We start from the raw sequence: 20,276 nt of genomic DNA on the forward strand, positions 1-20,276 counted from the left end.
TTTGTCTTTGTAGACTTAATTTGACCACCTTACTACATAGCATATAAGTGCTTAATAAATGTGTCTTGATTCAGTGGTTGGTTAATTAGTTAATAGATTGAAGGAAAAAAAATACATTCTTAAAATTCAGAGGCTGAAGGCCATCCATATCTAATTTCAGGATTATTGTTTATTATTTAGATTTATTTTTATATGTATCATTTGGTTAAGCCTTTTAAAAAAATTCTTTGTAAGATGAGTTCTCTTCCATAAAGATTTGAAATCTAAAATATACTTCTTTTGAACAAATGATAGTAAGGTACAGTATTCATTTCTCCACACACAGAAAGATTTTTCTGACTATTTGTTTTTCTGACCATAATGTGCTATCTTTCAATGGCAAACTGTCTTTGAATAGAAAGAGTAGACTAAGATAGTTTTATTGAGGATTGAAATAGAACTGTAGTCTATTTAAGAAACAGAATAATCAATCCAGGTAGACAAGACTTGAGTTTATTGATAAAATTAATATCTTCTTTCTGAAGGTGACAGTTACAACAAACTTGGGTTCAAAAATAAAAGATATTCTGAATGACAAATGTTCAGTTTGTAGTCTCGCTTTTTACAAGTATACTCTTTTATGATAAAAGACCAGGTGAAAATGAGTCAGTGGAATCTGGTATCAATTAATTTAACAATTAAAATAAGAAATAATAACAAACATTTATTTTCAAGTCTTACATATATTATGAAAAAATAGTTACAAAAGGATTGTGTTTGTGAGGTTTAAATCTTCATTCTAATTGCATCTATCAGGGAAAAAAAAAAAAAAAGCAAAACTTCAAAGGGAAAAGAAACCAACTATGGAATTTGGATAGTGACTTGTATAAATTGAGTTTAAAAATAGGCTCTTTTATGAATAGTCCACTTATATGTTGCTTAGCAACTAGGTAGAATCATCGTGTGACCTATGGCCTTCGTTTGAAAAAAAAAAAAAAAAAAAAGAAATTGTCCCATTGTGGGGTGGGCATATGGTATTTAAAACACTTACTGCAATCTGGTATCAAAAGAAGTAAATGTTCATCATCCATCATTTAATAATAATTAAAAAAAAAACACACAACTAAGTGCACAAATTCATAAATAATTGTTTAGGCTCCAGTTTTAATATTAATGTGCATCAAAGAAGTACACTGAAAAAAAATACTCAGATGACATACAAGAGAGGGGCAATGACAGATCTAACCTTTGACTGCACAAAGAATTAAACAGATCTCTTTAAATACAAGTACTTTTCATACACATTATTTTCCCACCCCAAAATATAAAGTTGCTTTCTTTAGGTATATACAGGTTTATAAAGAAATCCTGGATTCTGAAAAGAAAAAAAAAAGTCTGAGGTATAGCACCATAGAACTTAGCACCCTGGAGGATGCTGCTTCTGTTTGCAATTCATCAAAAGGTAACAACAGCAGAGAAGAGTTGATTTGAGTGTGTGCCAAAGGTCTTCCAGTTTTTTGCCACCTGAGATTTTTTGGCGACTTCAAATAACAGAGCTCTTCAACATCAATATATACAAAGGGATTTTTATTATTATTATTATTAATTTATTATTATTATTATTATTATTAACCAGAAAATGGAGTTGAAGTCACTGGAAATAGCTTTATTTCGCATAATACATACACAGTATTTATTGCCATCAACAGAGTTTTGTAATTTTATAAAGTTAGAGCCAGATGCAATTCGGAGACACATGCAAGTTTTGAAAATGGACAAAGAAAATAACAGTATAGTACTGTACATAAAATAATTACAATTTATTAAACACATCTTCTTAGCACCTCCTGTGATGGATGGAAAGGAGCACCATGTCTTTCCTATATATATATGTTGTTGATGGATTTTTGTATGTTTGTTGCTTTTTAAAAGAATAGCACCAAAGGAATCCAAATAGGGGAAGAAGAGGAGAGAATAGGGAATGAAAAATCAACCCTAAGTTTTCCATCTGTGCCACAGTATACATGTCTTTCATGATTTTCAAAAAAATTTAAGTCATGTGATTCTGGCCCCACAAGGGCAACACATTTTCTAAATAATACATACATACATACATACACAGCAAGACATTTTCTACACCATCCATATTCAAAACTTGCATGTGGCATAAAGTGGACTGCTGGTACCAAGGTAAAATGTTTGTTGATTTATATGTTCTTTGCCCTAATCTTAACCAAGGAAACAAACTGGGCCAACTTCGAATCCAAACTTCTGATTCTGATCTCCAAAGTCATTAATCATCACATCAACAATAGGTACTTGGTCTATCTTAGGGGTGTTGATTTCAATCACACTCTTTCCAAAGCCTTTTCGAGACTGTGAAATTAAAAACAAAACAAAAACAATGATTATGTATAGACACATTTCTCACAAGTCTTTAAAGAATAAATTCCATGTTTTCCCAAGACAGATAGAAAAGGGAGTTAGACAGTTAGAAAAGGGAATTTCTACCTTGCTTCTAATTTATTATTTGTTGCTAATATTTCCACATTCCTTTGGTATTAAGGAAATCTTTTCAACTAAACCACTGGTGAATATATTACAAAATTAGCAAGGCAATAGGAAAGATGGAACCACAGTACTATGTGCAACAAGGGAATAATATATTATTAGGAGATAATATAGAAACATACTATGAAAATTGATCCTCTTTATGGGACCATATTTCATAAGAATATTACATTTTCATGTTTTTATCATTACAATTATGATTCTAGTCAGCAAATAATCAAAATTAATTATTGTGACATTAACTATTACAGATTAACATTTGCAAAGCAGTCAATTAATGGCTTTAAATATCACAAATAATTCTGTGAGAAACAGTTTAGCAGAAAATAAAGTAAGATTTGAAAAATAAAAAAAGATTTCCTCTTCAAACTTTTTTACTTTTCTCAAATTTATATTTTCTTGCTGAAGCCAGGTATCACGTTCTTAGTCATTTTTTTCTAGTCTTTTGAAATCAATGCCACACACAACTGTTTCTTTACTGCTGTGTTAGAAGGGTTTATTTACATTAAATTCTATTATTGCTCTGCTCAATAGAGCACACTAAGGTAGATTTTCCTTTGAATGTTATTGTTTTCATAGAGGAATTAGTTTGAAGTAAATAAAGTCCCAAGTAGCAGGATGGCCTCCAGCATATTCTGAAAACTACCACCAAATGTTTACTCAATCAATATACATTATGTAGGCCCAGAACCTATACAAAATTAAGGGAGGTGTTGAGGTAAAGTAATCCCTTTGGGAAAAAAAAATCCTGAAAATTTTTCATCTAGCCACTTTGAATCAGGGACCTGGATAGTTGAGAAACTGAGATCTTAATTAGGCTTTCAAGGCTCTTTTGCTATGAAGTGAGGGTCATAATATATAATTAATCCTTTTAGAAAAACACTTCTTGTAACTTAAATATTTTTGTCCTAGGAAAATATGTATCTCAAACACACAAACTTACACACACACACACACACACACACACACACACACACATATTCATTCATAAATTTAGATAAATAGATCAGATGTCTAAATATAGGTACATATACACATAGGTATGCGTATATGTGTGTATATATTTATATGTACACATACACCTACACACATATTTGTACAGACACACACATATATATATATAAAGATATCAATGAAAATATATTTGTGTGAAATTCCACTATTACTTTCTTTGAATTTATAGAATCTTAGAATTACCATAATTTATAGAAGTTAAATTTCATAGTCATAAAAGCTATAGGAATGATTTTCTGCTCCCATTATTTATTAAAACTTATTGCTTCCCCACATTACCAGTACAAAATAACCATAGCTATACTGTTGTTGCTTTTTGTATTGCTTTAAAAATAATTTCTTTCTTTCTTCACTTATGGAACCACTCCTAGATGTTTCTAATTCACTCTGTCAAGGACTTGTTAGTTTTAAACATCAAAACCCAAATAAAATTGGCATCTGTTCACCAGAGAAATACAACACAAGGCTAAATGGAGAAAACTTCTAAGTAGCCTTGTTATTCTGCTAAAGGAAAGAGAAATAAAATAAAGAGTCTGAACTTCTACTTACAGCACAGCCATCATAAAGAGCCTTGATATAAGGGTTGTTGTCGTAAGACATCTCCTCATCATTTGATCCCAAGAATCGGAGTGCTTTGTCATGACTGTCAGATGTTACATCATACCAAGCCACTGATTGATGACAATTGTAGGTGAAATTTTGCCTGGCTGAAGCACTCAGAAGTTTAAGGAATGTCATTTGAACCATATTAATGGAATTCCCTTCTACATCCAAGTAAGAGAGCTGTGAGGGGAAATGAAATACAGGAACATGAACATCTCTCCCTTGAGAAGGAAACCTCTAATGATATTACATGGGGCTCAGACACATTTTGTTATATCTATTGATACATTCTGATCTATTGAACGGAGGCATGCTTCAGGGACTAGCACATACACATCAAGAATTAAAGGTTCAGAATTAATTTCTGTCCTCCTAGTTGTCAACTGATTATATTCCACAATAAATCATTTCAGCTCCTTGTCACTGGTTTTAAATCAGTTAAAATAATGTTTCCATGTAATTGGTGCTGGTATATCCAAATCAATGCTTTTAAAACTGGGTTTTGTACATGCATGTGTATATGTGAATTAGCTTTTAGAAGCGAAGAGTCTTGTAGATAGTAGAATATTATGAAAAGAAGCTAGATTTAGTGTCTGAGGAAATTAACTATCTATGTGATTTTAGACAAGTCAGTTTAGCCCAAAATGAACAGATTGGCCTTTGGAGCAGAAGGCTATGATTTTGCTCTCTGTGATTATCATGGCAGGATCTGACAGAATTTCTTTTTTATTAGTATAGCCACCTATAACTGAGCACAGAAACATGCCACAATGAAGTATTGGAATAGAACTTTAGCAAAGGCAAAAATCAGATATAAATATAAAAAGTCAGAAATTCAAAATTTCAACTTTGGAGTTTGGAAAATATCCTTGGGATCAATGGTTCTATATAGGGTAATAGTGGCAGAAATGTACTGAAGTTTTAAGGGTCAATTGGAATTTGAAAAGATCTATTTTCAATCATCCTATGACATTAAATAATCAAATAAAAATATATATGATATGATTGTCTTTCAAATTTAGCAAGTTTATAATCTTCAAGTATGTTATGAAAATTATTTTTTTTCTCATTTTAAATTGTACCTAGGAAAACTATTAATGCAAAAATGTTAATTTCATGGAAGCTTCTAAGGTTTAACTTAAACTTAAAAAGAGAAAACTGAATTTAAGATCTGGTCTAAGTCACTTTTTCTCTCTAGGCCTTAGTTTCCTCATCTGTAAAATGCAGGGATTGGGTTAAATGGTCTCTAAGGCCCTTTTCGTCTCTAATTCTGTGATCAGGAATATATTTTATTATAAATAATGGAGAAAGTTTAACAGCAGATATAGTGTTGAGATGAAAATCTGTCTCTGCTATTGACAAGCTATGTGGCCATAAGCAAGTGCCTTAACTTCTGCATGTCACCAGTCACTCTCTAGGTTAAATAATAGTGTGTTATTTAAAGTGATCAAGGGACCAGGAAGCTTAGGCTACTCAACTCTTATATCCTACTTGCTAAAGAGAACAATATACTGACTGGGCATCAAAAATGATAAGAAATTAAACTCTTTTAAATAGCATAAAGGACAGAAATCCTACAGAAATACTTTCTTTTTTTTTTTTGAGTAGATATCCCTAATATAATCATATTTGAATGTTGAGCTCAAGTAGTCAAAGAAAAGTAGCATTTATTTGATTATATATTTCAGTTAAAAACTCAGTGTGCTTCTTTTCATTCTGTCAGAGAAATTTTAGTCTGTCATTAAAATCTGAGAGTGGCCCACTATGTCTGAATTGAATAGATTTCTTAATATGGAGAGGGGTGCTTACAATATGTAATTCAGTCTTTTACAGGGGTAGTCTGAATTTATAACTGAAATTTAACTTGTGATGGTAGCAATAAATGATTGCACGGAGCAATAATAACATACCAGTTTTCCTCTCTTAAATTCACTAAACCAGCTTCCTGGCTTCTCCTTTGGCCATGATGAAATTCTTACCTATTGTAAAAGAAGAGAATATTTGGGAATGTTAGCAAGAAAAGAAATCATATGTCTCTATATATTTCTACACCTTCCACACTATTATTTTGTTGAACTCCATTCAACGTCATGGGAAAATCAGGGAAAGAGAAAAAACATGATAGGGCTTCATTTTGTGAAATTGGAAGGGCATTCTTTTCTTTATGTATCTCAAAAAATGTCTGGAGGAGGAAATACACTAACAGCTATAGGGCTTTGTTTGAAATTTTAATGTAGTTAGTAGTTTAAAAGTGCTGCTTTTTCTAGTGGCCATCTGTTAGCTTAGAGAAATAAAGTCAGTATGACCTGTGTAAAAGAATCACTCTGAAGATCTCTAACTAGGAAATAGCAAAATCAGGGAGCAAAAATCATGGCTGTGAAACTGGTTTTCTCATTCCCTCATGATATATTTGAAGAAGTTTTATATAGACTTGGGAATACAGTTACTACCAAGATTCAGAAAGAGGTGGGAGGAGGAAGAAGAGGGAGTTTCACAATAAGGAATAATACTGATCACTGAGAAGGGGGCTTATTTCCATTTTCATAAATTTCTCTCTTTCCATGAAGCTTGGTTATTCTCTACTGCATAGCAGGTGGGTGCATAGTTTTCATTTATTTCCCCTTTCCCATAAACACAAAGCCAACTTTTCCACTGAAAAGATCAGCCTTACATATAGCAACTTATGATGCCTTTAGGGGTTTCTGTACCTCTGAACACTGCATATCATTTACTAGAAAAATGAGCTTTAGTACAAGAATACAAATGAGAACCAAACTTTTCTCCTATGCAGCACACTGAGTATTCTTCTTATATTATGCTAGGGAAGAATTTGCTCTATATCATAATGATTTGCATCAAATTTAATTAGAAATGGAAAGCAAAAACATTTGTAGAACAAACTGTAAGAAAACCTACAATTTCAACTACCAGTTTAGTTGAGATGGACCATGTTACAGAAAAATGGTTTTTATTTTTCTCCATATAGACATTATTTTTCAGATATGAATGTTATTTGAACATAATATGCATCTTTGAATTATGTCATGAAAAACTTCAGCTCGAATATTACAAACAGGAAAAAACTGGTACACAGCTGGGCTGAGTCATAGGATATGGGCTAATGTTAGCAAGCAAGCAGGTGCATAGAAAATACATCTGGGCAAAAAAAAAAAGAGGGAAGGGCATTTGTTAACTCTATGTATCATTCCATTGCTTGGCTCATGTTTATGCAAATGATATATACTAATTACTCGGTAAGAAAAGCAGATATATGAAAATGTGACAGTATAATTCTCCTGTTTAGTTCAATATTGCAAAAACATGGCAAGAACTGTCAGCATCACCATCAAAACAGATTGGTACTTACTCCTTCGGATTTCTTGTCAGGGGAAATGCAAGTTTCTCCACCAGCTGTGAAGTTACAGTAAACTTTGAAGGAATCTCCAGAACAACCTTGGTTTGGATCAATCCAATACTCACCTAAAAGATATATTGCATTGGTGACATGAATGATCATTTATACAGAGGTAGTCATACTTAGAGACAGTAGGAAAGCCTAGAGTTGAAAAGACCTGAATACAAAACCAGCTTCAGCTACCTATTAGTTGGATGGTCCTGGGCAAATTACTTAACCTTCAATTTCCTCAGTTTTCTCATCTGCAAAATGGAAATAATAATGCTACCTTCCTCCTAGGGTTGTTATAGAAATAAAATGAAATATCTATGAAGTGCCTGAAACCACTTGAAAGGTCATATCAAAAACTAGTTGATATTATTATTATTATTAAATATGTATGTATTAATACCTAGATGAATTGTATTCTTTAAGAATAAATGTCCACTAATGTGAACAAACACTGCAAATGAGAGCATCTGAGTGCTAATCCTGTTCTATCACTAACTAGCTGTGTGACCTCAATCAAGTACTCTGAACCTCAATTTCCTTACTGATGAGATAAGTGGGTTCTAGCTCTAGTTTCAACACAATACAATTTGATTCATTTCAACAAGCATTTATGAAACATCTACTTCTTGCCCTCAAGAAGCTTATACATGATCTAATCTGGACACTTTATTGTGTGAGAGTTGAATGGCTATTCAATGACATCAGAGTCCAAAGTCCAGAAATATTTCATAAATGGTTTGTATACCTGTTTTTTGAAGACCCAGTTTAGCTACATTCAGAGAAAGTTCATCTCCAAGAGGTTGGACACTAGTAAACAATCTATATTATTTTGCTGTTACAGGAGCTCGTGAAGGTTTCTGTTAATGTCAGATCAATTCAATAATTATAAAATATGAGGTATGGTTTTAACTCTGGAGATACAAAGAAAGGCAAAAAAAAAAAAAAAAAAAAGTCCCTACCCTTAATGAGTTCTTTCATCTAATGCCGGAGACAATATGCAAGCAATGCTGTCCAAGCAAAATAGAAGAAAGGTGCTAATATTAACTTTCCACTGTATCTTTTAAATGTAGAGATATAGAGATATACCATAATATAATATAAATGGAACCGCTTTCTCTCTTTGTGCGCCTGTCTCTCTCTTTTTTGAATTTTTCTTGAGTTTTTTTTTTTTTTTTTTTTTTTTTTTTTTTAATGGGGGGAGATTGATGCTTTATTTTTACAACACGACCTTTTTGGAAATGTTATGAATAACTTTGATGCAATATGATTTTGACTTTTACATCTACTGATCTTAGCAGGGATTCTGTTCTAACAATAAGTCAGTAATACTATATCTTTTGACTTTGGACTCTGCCTCAGGGATTTTCTATACCCAACAATCTGTCTGATTCTGAATAGACTACTTCTCAGTTTATTGCTGACTTTTCTCTTGGTCAATGATAACCAGCTCCAGAGACCACTTCTCTGGGCCATAGAATTAGCATATCAATGATAGAAAGCTGGATAAATATGTCTAAATTCTCTTGGAATTTGGTCTGCTTGTAATAGCATTATAATTACAATAAAACTTTGCCCCTTGCCTAGGAAATGGGTTCAAGCCTGCAAATTCCTTTGGGACACCTCATGACACTGGTCTGTGACCCCAAATTTTTGGGGCCCCCTTCCCAACTTCAAAAATTTCACATGTGCTTTCTTAATGGGGGCTGGGGTTGGAGATAATGGAGAGAATCTGGAACTCAAAGTTTTAAAAACAAATGTAAAACATAATTGTTTTAAATGTAACTGTGGAAAAATATAAATATAATATAACATTAAATACATACATACATACATACATACATGAAAGAAGAGATATATTAAAGATAACAAGCTTTAGCTTACCCTAACTGCAATATGTCCCCAAAATACTTTGAAAACATGAAACTTTCACACAGGAATAGCTTCAATATAACTCCAGCTTCAGTAGTCAATATTCATTATTACCAACTGGAGCAGAAATTAATGAAAAGTAGATTGGCAGACTTAGAGACAGAAGAATCACCTCAAAATTATTGAACTTAAGTTCTCAATGGCTTTCTGCCAGCTCTGAACTAGCCTGGGAAGCTTTAAGTACTAGCATAACAGTGGATTATGCATAACTAAGAACTTTCAGGGCCAAATATGGAAAGGCTCTTATCCAAAAGCTTTAATAGATAAATGACATTTCTTTGGACAAAACAAATCAAGAAATGGTGAAATTCCACAATCTGTACTGAGGAAATACCCTCAGTGATGATTCATTAATCTTTGGAAATAATGAAAAAAGTCTAACTCCTCTATCTACAGTGGTTCCTCACCACCTACAAAATTATGTATAATAGGTATAAACAACACAACATTATTGAAAGTAAGGACAATTTTCTCCCAAGATGTTTAAAAAGACATAATTTCTGGATAATTTAACCATTTCTTAATAAAGCCAAAAGTTATTAATAAAACGATAGTCATTTGATCATCTCTTTTATACCAAAGACAATCATGGTGGCAGGGCTCACAGTTTACATACCATTTTTAATGAGGAACTGAGAGTAACCCTTGTAGAAAAAAAATTATCTCCAGTCAGACTACTAGCAGCTTTGGATTATCTAGACAACTGGAGCTGCTTCACCCAAACTTGAATTAAACACAATAAGCTTCCCCACCCAAGATTAAATTCCAATATTGATTGGGTGGGGTCTGACCAAGATCCTCAGAGTCTATGGAATCTCCTTTTCAGTAATATTCTACAAGAAAATTGAACTTTTTAAAAGGAGAGAAAGGGGAGAGCCTCCCAATCTCCCCAAGATATTGCTTATTAATAATCATCTCTCACACTCCTTAAAAATGATCTTATACTCTTCCCATTAATCTCCTCTTTGTCTATTCATACCTAAAACTCCTTTCAAAATCTACACCAAACCCTGTTTCTCTTTCTAATCCCTCCCTAGACACTACAATAGACTCTGAACTTATACTGAACTTGATTGCTACTATCTTATATAAAGACTTATATAATTAATAACATAGTCAATGTTGAAGAAAATAGAATCCTGAGCATGTCATCTACCAACCAACCAACAAGAATTTTAAAAAGATAAAAAACATCTTTAATAAAAAAAAAAAAAAATCAATTGATATCTCTCCTCTATATTTGTGTATATATCAAATCTCACTACTAAATTTCAAATCCATTTGAATAGGCTCTAGTATATTTCTAGTTATGATCTCTATACAAGGATGTCATTGAGGAAATAGATGATCAAGAAAAGAGCTAGTGTATAAATGGATAAAGAGTAAGAGTAAAAGCTGAAATTCAATTTAATAAATTCAGTTAATCACTAGCTACCAATAGTGTGTTGTTCTAGTAATATAAAGACAAAAACAAATCATTCCCTGACTTATACAACCTAATATTCTACTAACAGAAAACAGTAGAAGTAAATAAATACAGAATTTAAATAAAGTAAAATTTTCTAGACCATCAAAAAGTCTTAAGCAAAAAGTAGAATTTAAGATGAATCTTGAAGAAAGAGTGAGACTCTTCAGTGTCACAAATAAGGAAGAAAGTCTGGGAACAGATTACTCAAAACCAAGGAGGTGGGGAATGGTATATTATGTACATGAAGGAAGCAAGCAGAGAAATTTGATTTGAATGTGTTAGAATAGGAAATATAAAATCATTTCATTAGTTACAATAGTTTAAAAAAATTAATCAATTAGAGATCAATTTATTATAGTTAGGCCTCTTCATACTGAGCTGGGCTTGACCTTAGACAGAAGACTCCACTTATCTCTATGATCATAATCAAACCCTTTTATGTGATAGAGCTAGCAACAAGCTTACACTCCACAAAGCTTACACTTTAAAAACCCAAGGTCATTGTCATATTGTTGTACCATATTAAACATATATTTTCCTGAAAACTTGTGAGATGTTTATTGAATTGAATTTGCTGAATTTAATTATCAAATATGTAGAATTGATGGTACTTATACTTGTTTCTTAAATTCTGTGTTTGATTGAAATGAAAATATAGTCATTGCTTTAAAAATTACAATTTTAATTTTATTTGTATATTAAGTCAATATTTATACTCAATATAAATAAATAGACTGGATCAGCCCTTCTATTTTGAAATCTGCTTTATTACTTCTACTCTACACCATAATGGAACAAAATGATTCTTACTCAGAAGTAACCCAGAAACAGTGGCTACTTCCATTTGAGGAACAATGTAATTTCTCATTTGGACAAAAATGTCCCATTAGGAGAGCTAGTTCTGAACTTTGAAATCCACATATACTCAATAAGCCTGTTTAATCAGTGGAATTACATTTTCTCTACCTTAATTCTTTATTTGCAGAATAAAATAAAACATCATGCTATCTTTAATCATCTAAAGTAAATCTTGTAACTTAATAAAATCTTGTTTTATAGACAAAGGTTTTTACTAAACTTGAATTACTCTTACTGTAAGGCTTTTTATTTTAATTTTTTCTGTCTAAAAGTCTGGACTTAATTATCATTTTCTTTAGTTTTGTTTAGAGACTATATTAACCATATAACAAGGATTAATGAACTGACAATATTCCTTAGTAAATCAGAGGTTCAGTGCATTTGCTTTGTCATGTATTATTAACATACCATCTGGGAAGTCTGGATGGGAGAGCTGCAGATCTTTGCAAGTTCGGGATGGATTGTTCTGTGTGCCCATGGGATATTTCATCCGCTCGATATCTTGTTTCAGAGAGTTGAGAGAACCAAAGATTTCTTCCATGCCATCAGAGTAATCAAGGATATTATCTCCTGCATCAGCTTGCATACCTTCAGCATGCCGTCTGGTCTTTTTGGGTGACAAAATTGGTAAAGGCTGGATGACTTCACCAGGAGGGCCCTATAAATTTAGAATCAGAAGTTATTCCAATGCATTATCTGTAAAATTCACGATGTTCAGATGTATCCATAATTGCATAATTATTTTGTAATTATAAATCCACTGCTTTCCTGAAGTGGATCCATAATGATCTGATTTTTAGCTTATGATGTGTTTCACTGTACAATATCTATAGAATTGGCTTACTTGCTAATTTTGGCATCTATTTTATTTTTTCCTTTAGTTTAGTTTCATATTCCCCAATAACAATAAATCAGCTACTAAGGGCAAAGATTTTCTGTGTGTGAATGTGTGTGTGTGTGTGTGTGTGTGTGTGTGTGTATGCATCTATTTGCCTTTTTTTTTTTTTTTTTTAATACAAGGTAAAGCTCAGAATATGGGTACCCATCAACACTCTCTCTCCTCCAGCCCTTGGCAAAATAATTGAGTAAATGCAATTGTAATTTAAAGTAATTGAGTTTGAATGGAGTTTTCCTATTTTCTTGAATATGTAAGTAATTGTTTGCCTTTGGATTTTTGATGCCACATTCATAAATTCTGCAATCCTTAGAATTTGTGCTTTACTACCGAGGTTTTGGTTTGTTTAATTTTCATGTTATCAAATTTTACTCCCACCAAGAAAAACAACAATAACAACAGTCTCCATCATCAAATGTGTTAAGGGGAAAATATCCCAATACTTCAAGCTCATAGTCTGGACATAAAAATGGACTCAAAGGACAACTTTGAATTTCATTTTTATGTCTGGTTCCTCTATACAAATGTATTGTCAGTGCAAGAATTAAGGCACACTTTTGAAAGCTATATGTACAAATGGAATAAATGTGAAATGTCTGCACTTTTGTCTTCAGACCCAGGGGACCTATAGGTGGGTCCATGAGGTATGTACACATTTGCTTTCATTGACTAATAATATATACACGAGGGGAGTACATATATGCCACAATTCTACCATAATTCTGATAATTACAGCATGAATCTTTCATTATAAGGTATAGCAGGGATATATCTTTATTCCCAGAATGTAAAGTATAGCCAAAGGTAGTTTAGCTTAGGACATGAAGACCTACTTGATTGTAAGGGATGCTTTTGTTGTTTTCTACATAATCAATGTCTCTTTTACCAAGTCAAAAAACAAAGAAAAAATCCAAATGAAGTGGAGAAGACTCTCAGTGTTTCTGGTCAAAACAGAAACAATTCCTGTTTACATTTGCTCTAAGTAAATCAGGACCCCTCTGATGTCATGGTTCTCTTCCAGAATTAAGGACAAACAACTACAAAAGCAAGGGAATCAACATAAATGATGTCAGCATTTGACTTTTAAGTTTTTAAAGTCTTTTGCACTCATATTATCTAAAGTCTCATGATACAAAGTGTTTATGTAATATCAGCACAAAATTGTACTCACTGGAGGCCCAGGAGGCCCAGGAAGACCACTGTCACCCTTTTGACCAGTAGGACCCTGTTGAACAGAGAAAAGAATTAATGTTATCAGTCATGAGGGAAAAAAAGTTCTCAAATGAAAAATGTAAAATTTAAAAAAAAAAGGGTAAGTATACTTACAGAAGAACCTTTGTTGCCTTTTGGACCTTGAGGACCCTAGAAAAAGGAAAATGACATACCAGCATGAGGATTTATAGTATTAAAGCATTTTATTAACCCATTTGAGAGGAGTAAGATATTGTCAAACTGCCAAAGCATCTAGAGTATGAACTTACTGGCAAGCCTGGAGGACCAGGGGGGCCAATAGGACCAGCTGGACCAGGGATCCCCTGAAAAAAAGAACCACAGAATTAGAGCTTGCCAGACATTTTTAGTTTCCCTGAATAGTGATGTATGCTATAGAGCTCCCCAAGACATGTGACTCAATTAGAATAATGTTATATGGTCTCTTTAGATGCAAAAAATGTATTGTGTTCTTGTTTAAAAATAAAATTAAATAAATATCTAACCTTGAGATTTTACTGGTACAGGAATTCCCTCTATGAAGAAACATTCTCCACCAATGCCCAGGACCACTGAATAGTTTAATGATTTGGCCAGAGTCACAAAAGTAGTCAATCAAAAGTAGGACTAGAAAGCCACTCTTTCCAAGGCCAACTCTTTTATATGCCTATTAAAGGCTACTACTCTTATTGTCATAATAAGGTATGGATGAGAATCACAGTTATCCCTTCCACTTTTAGAACGGGGTATTAGAATTACAATACAGCAACCCTTCTATCTGAAAAATGCAAGTAAAAATTTTGGGTTCTTCCTTTGAAGTCTGAATTATTATGGTATTAAAAGATTAAAATATGTTGATAATATACATTACTGCATATTTATGCATTTCTGAGTTTCTAAATTTCTTTGGCTCCACAAAATTCTTCCAAAATTCCCATATATGTCTTATGCTGACCCAAGATATAACAAATACTTGATGGGGAAAGTTGTGATGTGAAAGGGATAACTGTATATATTTTTGTCCCCCTTTACTCCAGTGCATTTATTTATATTTTCAATGATTTTTTTCTTATTTTTCAATGATTCCAATTGATCAAGTTAATTAATAACTTGTAATGAGGTAATTAAGGTTAATTGACTTGCCCAGAGTCACACAACTAGGAAGTGTTAAGTCTCTGAGGCTGAATTTGAATTCAGATCTTCCTGATTCTAGGCTCAGTAATCTATCCATTGTACCATCTAGCTACCTCCACTTATTTATATTTTCTACTTGAAAACTCTAATCCATAACTTCTACAACATGAAATAAAAATCATTGCATAAAGATAAAATCCTGATATAATTCTTGAAATGTATAACTTTTGAATTTTATTTCTTTTCATATATAGAGGAACATTTTCTTATAAGGAAAACTTCTGAGTAGAAAAAGAAAGGTATATATATATATATATATATATATATATATATATATATATATATATATATATATATATATATGTATTATTATTTTTACTAACACCATCACCCTTGGCTCCTGGAGTTCCTTGTGTTCCTGGAAGTCCCCTGTCACCTTTTTCACCTTGTTCTCCAGGAGGACCAATCAGACCAATCAAACCAGGATGTCCCTTTGAAAAAGACACACAGAGAAAAAACAAATTTAACTCTAATTAAACTATTTTTGTACTATCAAATTCAACTTGATACTTTTGTGGGTTAATTCCCATACTCCAAAAATTTAATCTTCCACTGTCCTTTTAAATGACCCTAAGTGAATCCTTGAAATAATTAACAAAAGAGTTTTGGATATCATAGCTGCATAAGAGGACAAGGGTTAGATTGGAATACAACCAGAGGTGTTTTGGAGACAGCTTTTATCAACTCCAGGGAGTTGATTATTAAATTTTCAATGTGAGTATTTACAACTTGAAAATCAACAAACTACAAATCAGAGCTTGAATTGTTGTTGTTGTTGTTGTTTTTAATTGTACAAGAAAGTAATGGAGAAAATATTAATATGCAGATTAAATTTGAAAGTGCATTGTGCCTGTAATTTTTTTTTCAGGAAAACTAGTCATTAAATATTTCCAAGGATGCCCTATCTGCAACAACTCTTCTATTTTTAGGCCCTATTTAGGCCCTAACAGAAAAAAGAAAACTGAGATAAGCTTTTCCAAAGAAGTCTACCATAAGAGATCAGTTTCAGCAAGGAGTTTCTATCACTAACTAAACAATTATAACTATATTATGTTACATTAGACACAAACTGGGGAAAATGTTTAAATTAAAACACTTCTCATTAAAGTACTACATTCCTTCAGAATTCATATTCTTTTTCAATAAAATTTCGAAATCTTAAACCTTATCTGATTTTTCATTCTTCATAATTATTTTGCATATTGTACAAGATCCTGTCAAATCTCTTAATATTTATCCTTTCAACTTTTGTCTTTTTGTGTTTAAAATTGTCAACATTATCATCTCATTATTCTACCTGTTTATTTTATGGGCAGTTATTTTAGTATGCCCATATGCCTTCTCCATATGGTTCTTTGATGGGGACCTGAAAGGGGATAGTGATGGAGATGGTGGAGAATAAATGGAGCATTCTGTAATTCTCTCATTGTTCTACACTTGACAGAAAATATTTTTCCTGAATATCGCTGGAAGGGTGAACTTTCATGGCAATCAGATTAGTTAGGGTGGTAGGAAAAAAATGGAAAGATCTTTACAAAGTGATGGAATTTCAACATATAATTTTTCATTAAAATAGGGAACTCATTTTTCATAAAGGCCACATTTATAGTCTTTTAGTTTTTTCTATACCTATCAGCTACATCTATTATGAGGAATATATAATAGATAGGTAGGTAGATAGGCAGATACATATATTTGTGTGAACATATGTGCATTAATGAATATGCAAATGCATATGCACTACATATACATGCATGTACACATACGTGTATTTTTTTGGGAAAAATGCTTAGCTTACCTTCTCCCCTTTAGAACCAGGGTCACCTTTCAGTCCTGGTAAGCCAGGGGGACCCTAGGTCAAACAGTGAGACAAAAATATAAAAAAAATACCATTAGTAAGTTTGATATACAATGTTAGTGAATTGCTATAGAGTTTGTCAGATCTTAAAAAAAGAATAGTTCAATATAAGTATGTTAGAAACCAATATGAATCTTTCAAACCTAAATATCTGTGTGTATTGTAAAATCAGTATGCCTTACTCCTTAATAACAATAATTTCTGATTCTATAAAAGGAATAGAAAGTTGTTTAGATGAATGGACAATTAAGAGAAAAAAAATATCAAGATGGTTATAAGGAGCTTTTCAGACATAAAGATTTCCAAAATCTATCATAGTATTTTAGCCAATAGATTCTTTCTTGCTATTTTCCTCCTTTCCAATTACTTATCTTTCAAAAGGTTAAGAGGATGCCTCAAAAAATAATCTTCAAAGTGCTTTTGATGCTGAACTGGCTCTGTATGATTTATTGACAAGAAATGAGAACATTTGGATTGAAAATTTCCTCCATATTTTGGAAACAAAAGTTAAGATAAAATGTTTTCTCCTGATTATTGCTTCAACTCTTTTCTTTCCAAGATGGTTCTCCATTTAGCTAATTCAGCACAATTATGAAGCAACTAGAGACAGGCAGAATTTTAAAAGCTAGAAGAAATACTTAAAAATCATCAATTCCCATTTCTTCCTTATACACATGAGGAAATTGATGTACAATGATGTTAATATTAAACTGACTTGTACCACCTTCACTACAGAATTGCCGTGGGCAAAATACTTGGTAAAACTTTGACGCATCATATATATGTAAATTAAAAAAATCACAATTACAGTTTTAAAAAATCAAATAGACTATTGGTGATAGGATTAAGGCCTAATAATTCTTGATTTTTGGTATGATTCATCCCTCCTCTTCTTATTGGATGATTTTCTTGTTTTTAGATCTCTAGATTTATGATGATATTTTCTTTTTCATGTTTCTTCTTGTCCCCTGACTCTTGGTGAAATTCTTTTGTTCTCATATACCAATTTCTTATTTTGAAATATCTAAATATCTTAATAACTATGTTGTATATTTTTCATACACAAAGCCATTGTGAAGAAAAAAAAAAGTCCATATCATGCTATTATAAAGTGGAGTCATTTGAAACCAGATAATACAAATATAGGTAGCCTATAGCACTTAGAATTAATTTTAGAGCATTTTTAGATTAATGTTCTTGACTGTCTCAGCATCTAGACTTGATCCTCTTCACAATCTTAAAAGCAGTACAGGGTAAGGGCAGCTAGGTGGTGCAGTGTATAGAGAGAGGACCAGCCTTGAAGTCAGGAGAACCTGAGTTCAAATCTAATCTCAGACACGTAACACTTCCTAGCTATGTGACCCTGGGCAAGTCACTTAACCCCAATTGTCTCAACTAAAAACCAAAACAAAAGTAGTAGAGAATTTTTTTTTTTTTTTTAAGTAAGCTAAAAAAGAACAATGTCTGTAGAGTACGAACATTATTAATTTTATGAGTATATGAAAGATTGCATAGTGTAGTGAATGGGGGGGAAGGAATCACTTGAGCTAAGGGTATGAAGAACTGGGTTTGAACTCTGGCTTTGCCATTTAGTATTTCTATGATAGTGCATAGCAATTTCAGCAATCTGATCCCCAGTTTCCTCATGTGTAAGATTAGAATATTTACCTAATGAAACCAATTCTCAAGGATTATAAGGAAAGTATTTTTAAAAGTAAAGATATGAGCTATATTTATGGTTTGAGTATCATTTTACCACATGACATTTTCTTATACTTCATGTGTTCATAATTTTATTTTATTCTTTTTCTAAAAAATGGTGCTTTAAAGATGTTCTATAAAACATCTAAAACACATTGCAATGTAATATTAAAAATGGATTTTTAAAACTACATTTTAATATATTGGCATCAGTTCTATACAATATCAGATTATGCATGTTAATTTTAGTGGAGAAAATCCAAATACCTTGTATTCCATACAAATAATTTATTTTAATGAGCAAAATCAATTTAGATGTCAGTCAAATACATTTTATATTCTCAGACACTCTTAAGGTACAATAGATCTGCAATTTTAATCTCTCTGGTAGCTTTTTGGAACTCACTTGTTTTTATTTGCAGCCTAAAAGATTAATTCATGTAGAGCAAACCCAGCCTAATGAGAATAATTTTTATTTTACAAATAATATAAATGGTAACTTATAGCTGCCTTGTATTCATAAAAAAACTTATCTTTAATGAAGTTAAAGACTTAAATAACAAATGATCTTGGATAGTTTATCCTTTAAAAAGAACTACTATGATATAAGAGAGATTGTTTCCAATCAAGATGTCCTGGGTTCAATCCTGTTTGGTATATACTAATCAGTTAACCTCTCAGTATGGTAGGCAACTTTTTAGGATAAAATGCTGCATAATAGTTCTATTGGTAATGAGTTTCCTCATCCATGAGTTCCTTTTATAATGAAACCCCAGGGATAATTCCTATTTTTATGATGTTAACACTACAACATCATTATAAGTAGATTTTTGATCATTCCCAAGTTATTAATCCTTTACTGAAGAATAACCTCAAGATCTTGAAGATTACTGGCCCTAAAGAACTAGAAAAAAATTGTATATAGATCTGAAGATGGAGAGTATATGACTATTGTATGAGAACAAAATGCTTGCCTCTGGATGATATGAACAATAAGATGAACTGTCTCTACTGATATAGAGTGGAAAAGCTATTTACTTTGTGCATGTGATGAAATCATAATGATATTTTTGTAGCCAGAAGATTTCTTTTATTCATGTGAAAAGATTGCAGACAAAATTCGAAAATGATTTTTGCAACATGGGAGGAAAATCTTTTAAAAGCTGAAGGCTGAGGAGAGTAAGGGAGGAGTTTGGAGAGGCTAGGGAGGAGCTAGAGAAGGCCCTAGTCAAGGACTAATTGGCTTGCTCTCTGTATCTACATGAGTTGTTGAATGGTGATGTATGAGGAAATGGTTGAGACTATCTTAAATATGCTAACAGGACAGTTGGAAGAGATTGACTTTTGTGTGTGATTATGGTTAATAATAAGAATAGGATGGGCTTGTTTTAGCACTTCTATTATTCCTAATAATGGGGACAGAATGAAGTAGTCCAGAGTTCATATCATCTACTACATGCTCATAAAGATTGTCAACTAAGAACGAGAATTCAACTGGAAGAATTATTCAAACCAATGAAATCATGGTCCTTATAAGTATTGGAATAAGTAATAAGGCTTAAACATTTGTATAACTGTGCACATCTTCTTT

General features: G+C 32.2%; 1 protein-coding gene across 1 annotated transcript in view; it reads right to left on the reverse strand.

Annotated features, from left to right (window-relative positions):
• Positions 1-968: 968 nt before the first annotated feature.
• COL11A1 (collagen type XI alpha 1 chain) overlaps positions 969-20,276 on the reverse strand; it is a 257,944-nt gene continuing 238,636 nt past the window's right edge. Inside the window, exons 58-67 of the mRNA XM_074262824.1 lie at positions 16,925-16,978; positions 15,450-15,557; positions 14,205-14,258; positions 14,050-14,085; positions 13,895-13,948; positions 12,237-12,486; positions 7,535-7,647; positions 6,078-6,146; positions 4,114-4,347; positions 969-2,355 (exon numbers count right to left, since the gene is read on the reverse strand). Coding sequence (XP_074118925.1) covers positions 2,209-2,355; positions 4,114-4,347; positions 6,078-6,146; positions 7,535-7,647; positions 12,237-12,486; positions 13,895-13,948; positions 14,050-14,085; positions 14,205-14,258; positions 15,450-15,557; positions 16,925-16,978 — 1,119 coding nt within the window. The 3' untranslated portion in view covers positions 969-2,208. The remainder of the gene's footprint in view (positions 2,356-4,113; positions 4,348-6,077; positions 6,147-7,534; positions 7,648-12,236; positions 12,487-13,894; positions 13,949-14,049; positions 14,086-14,204; positions 14,259-15,449; positions 15,558-16,924; positions 16,979-20,276) is intronic.

This window comes from Sminthopsis crassicaudata, chromosome 4 (genome assembly GCF_048593235.1).
Source record: "Sminthopsis crassicaudata isolate SCR6 chromosome 4, ASM4859323v1, whole genome shotgun sequence".
In the NCBI taxonomy this organism is placed as follows: Eukaryota; Metazoa; Chordata; class Mammalia; order Dasyuromorphia; family Dasyuridae; genus Sminthopsis; species Sminthopsis crassicaudata.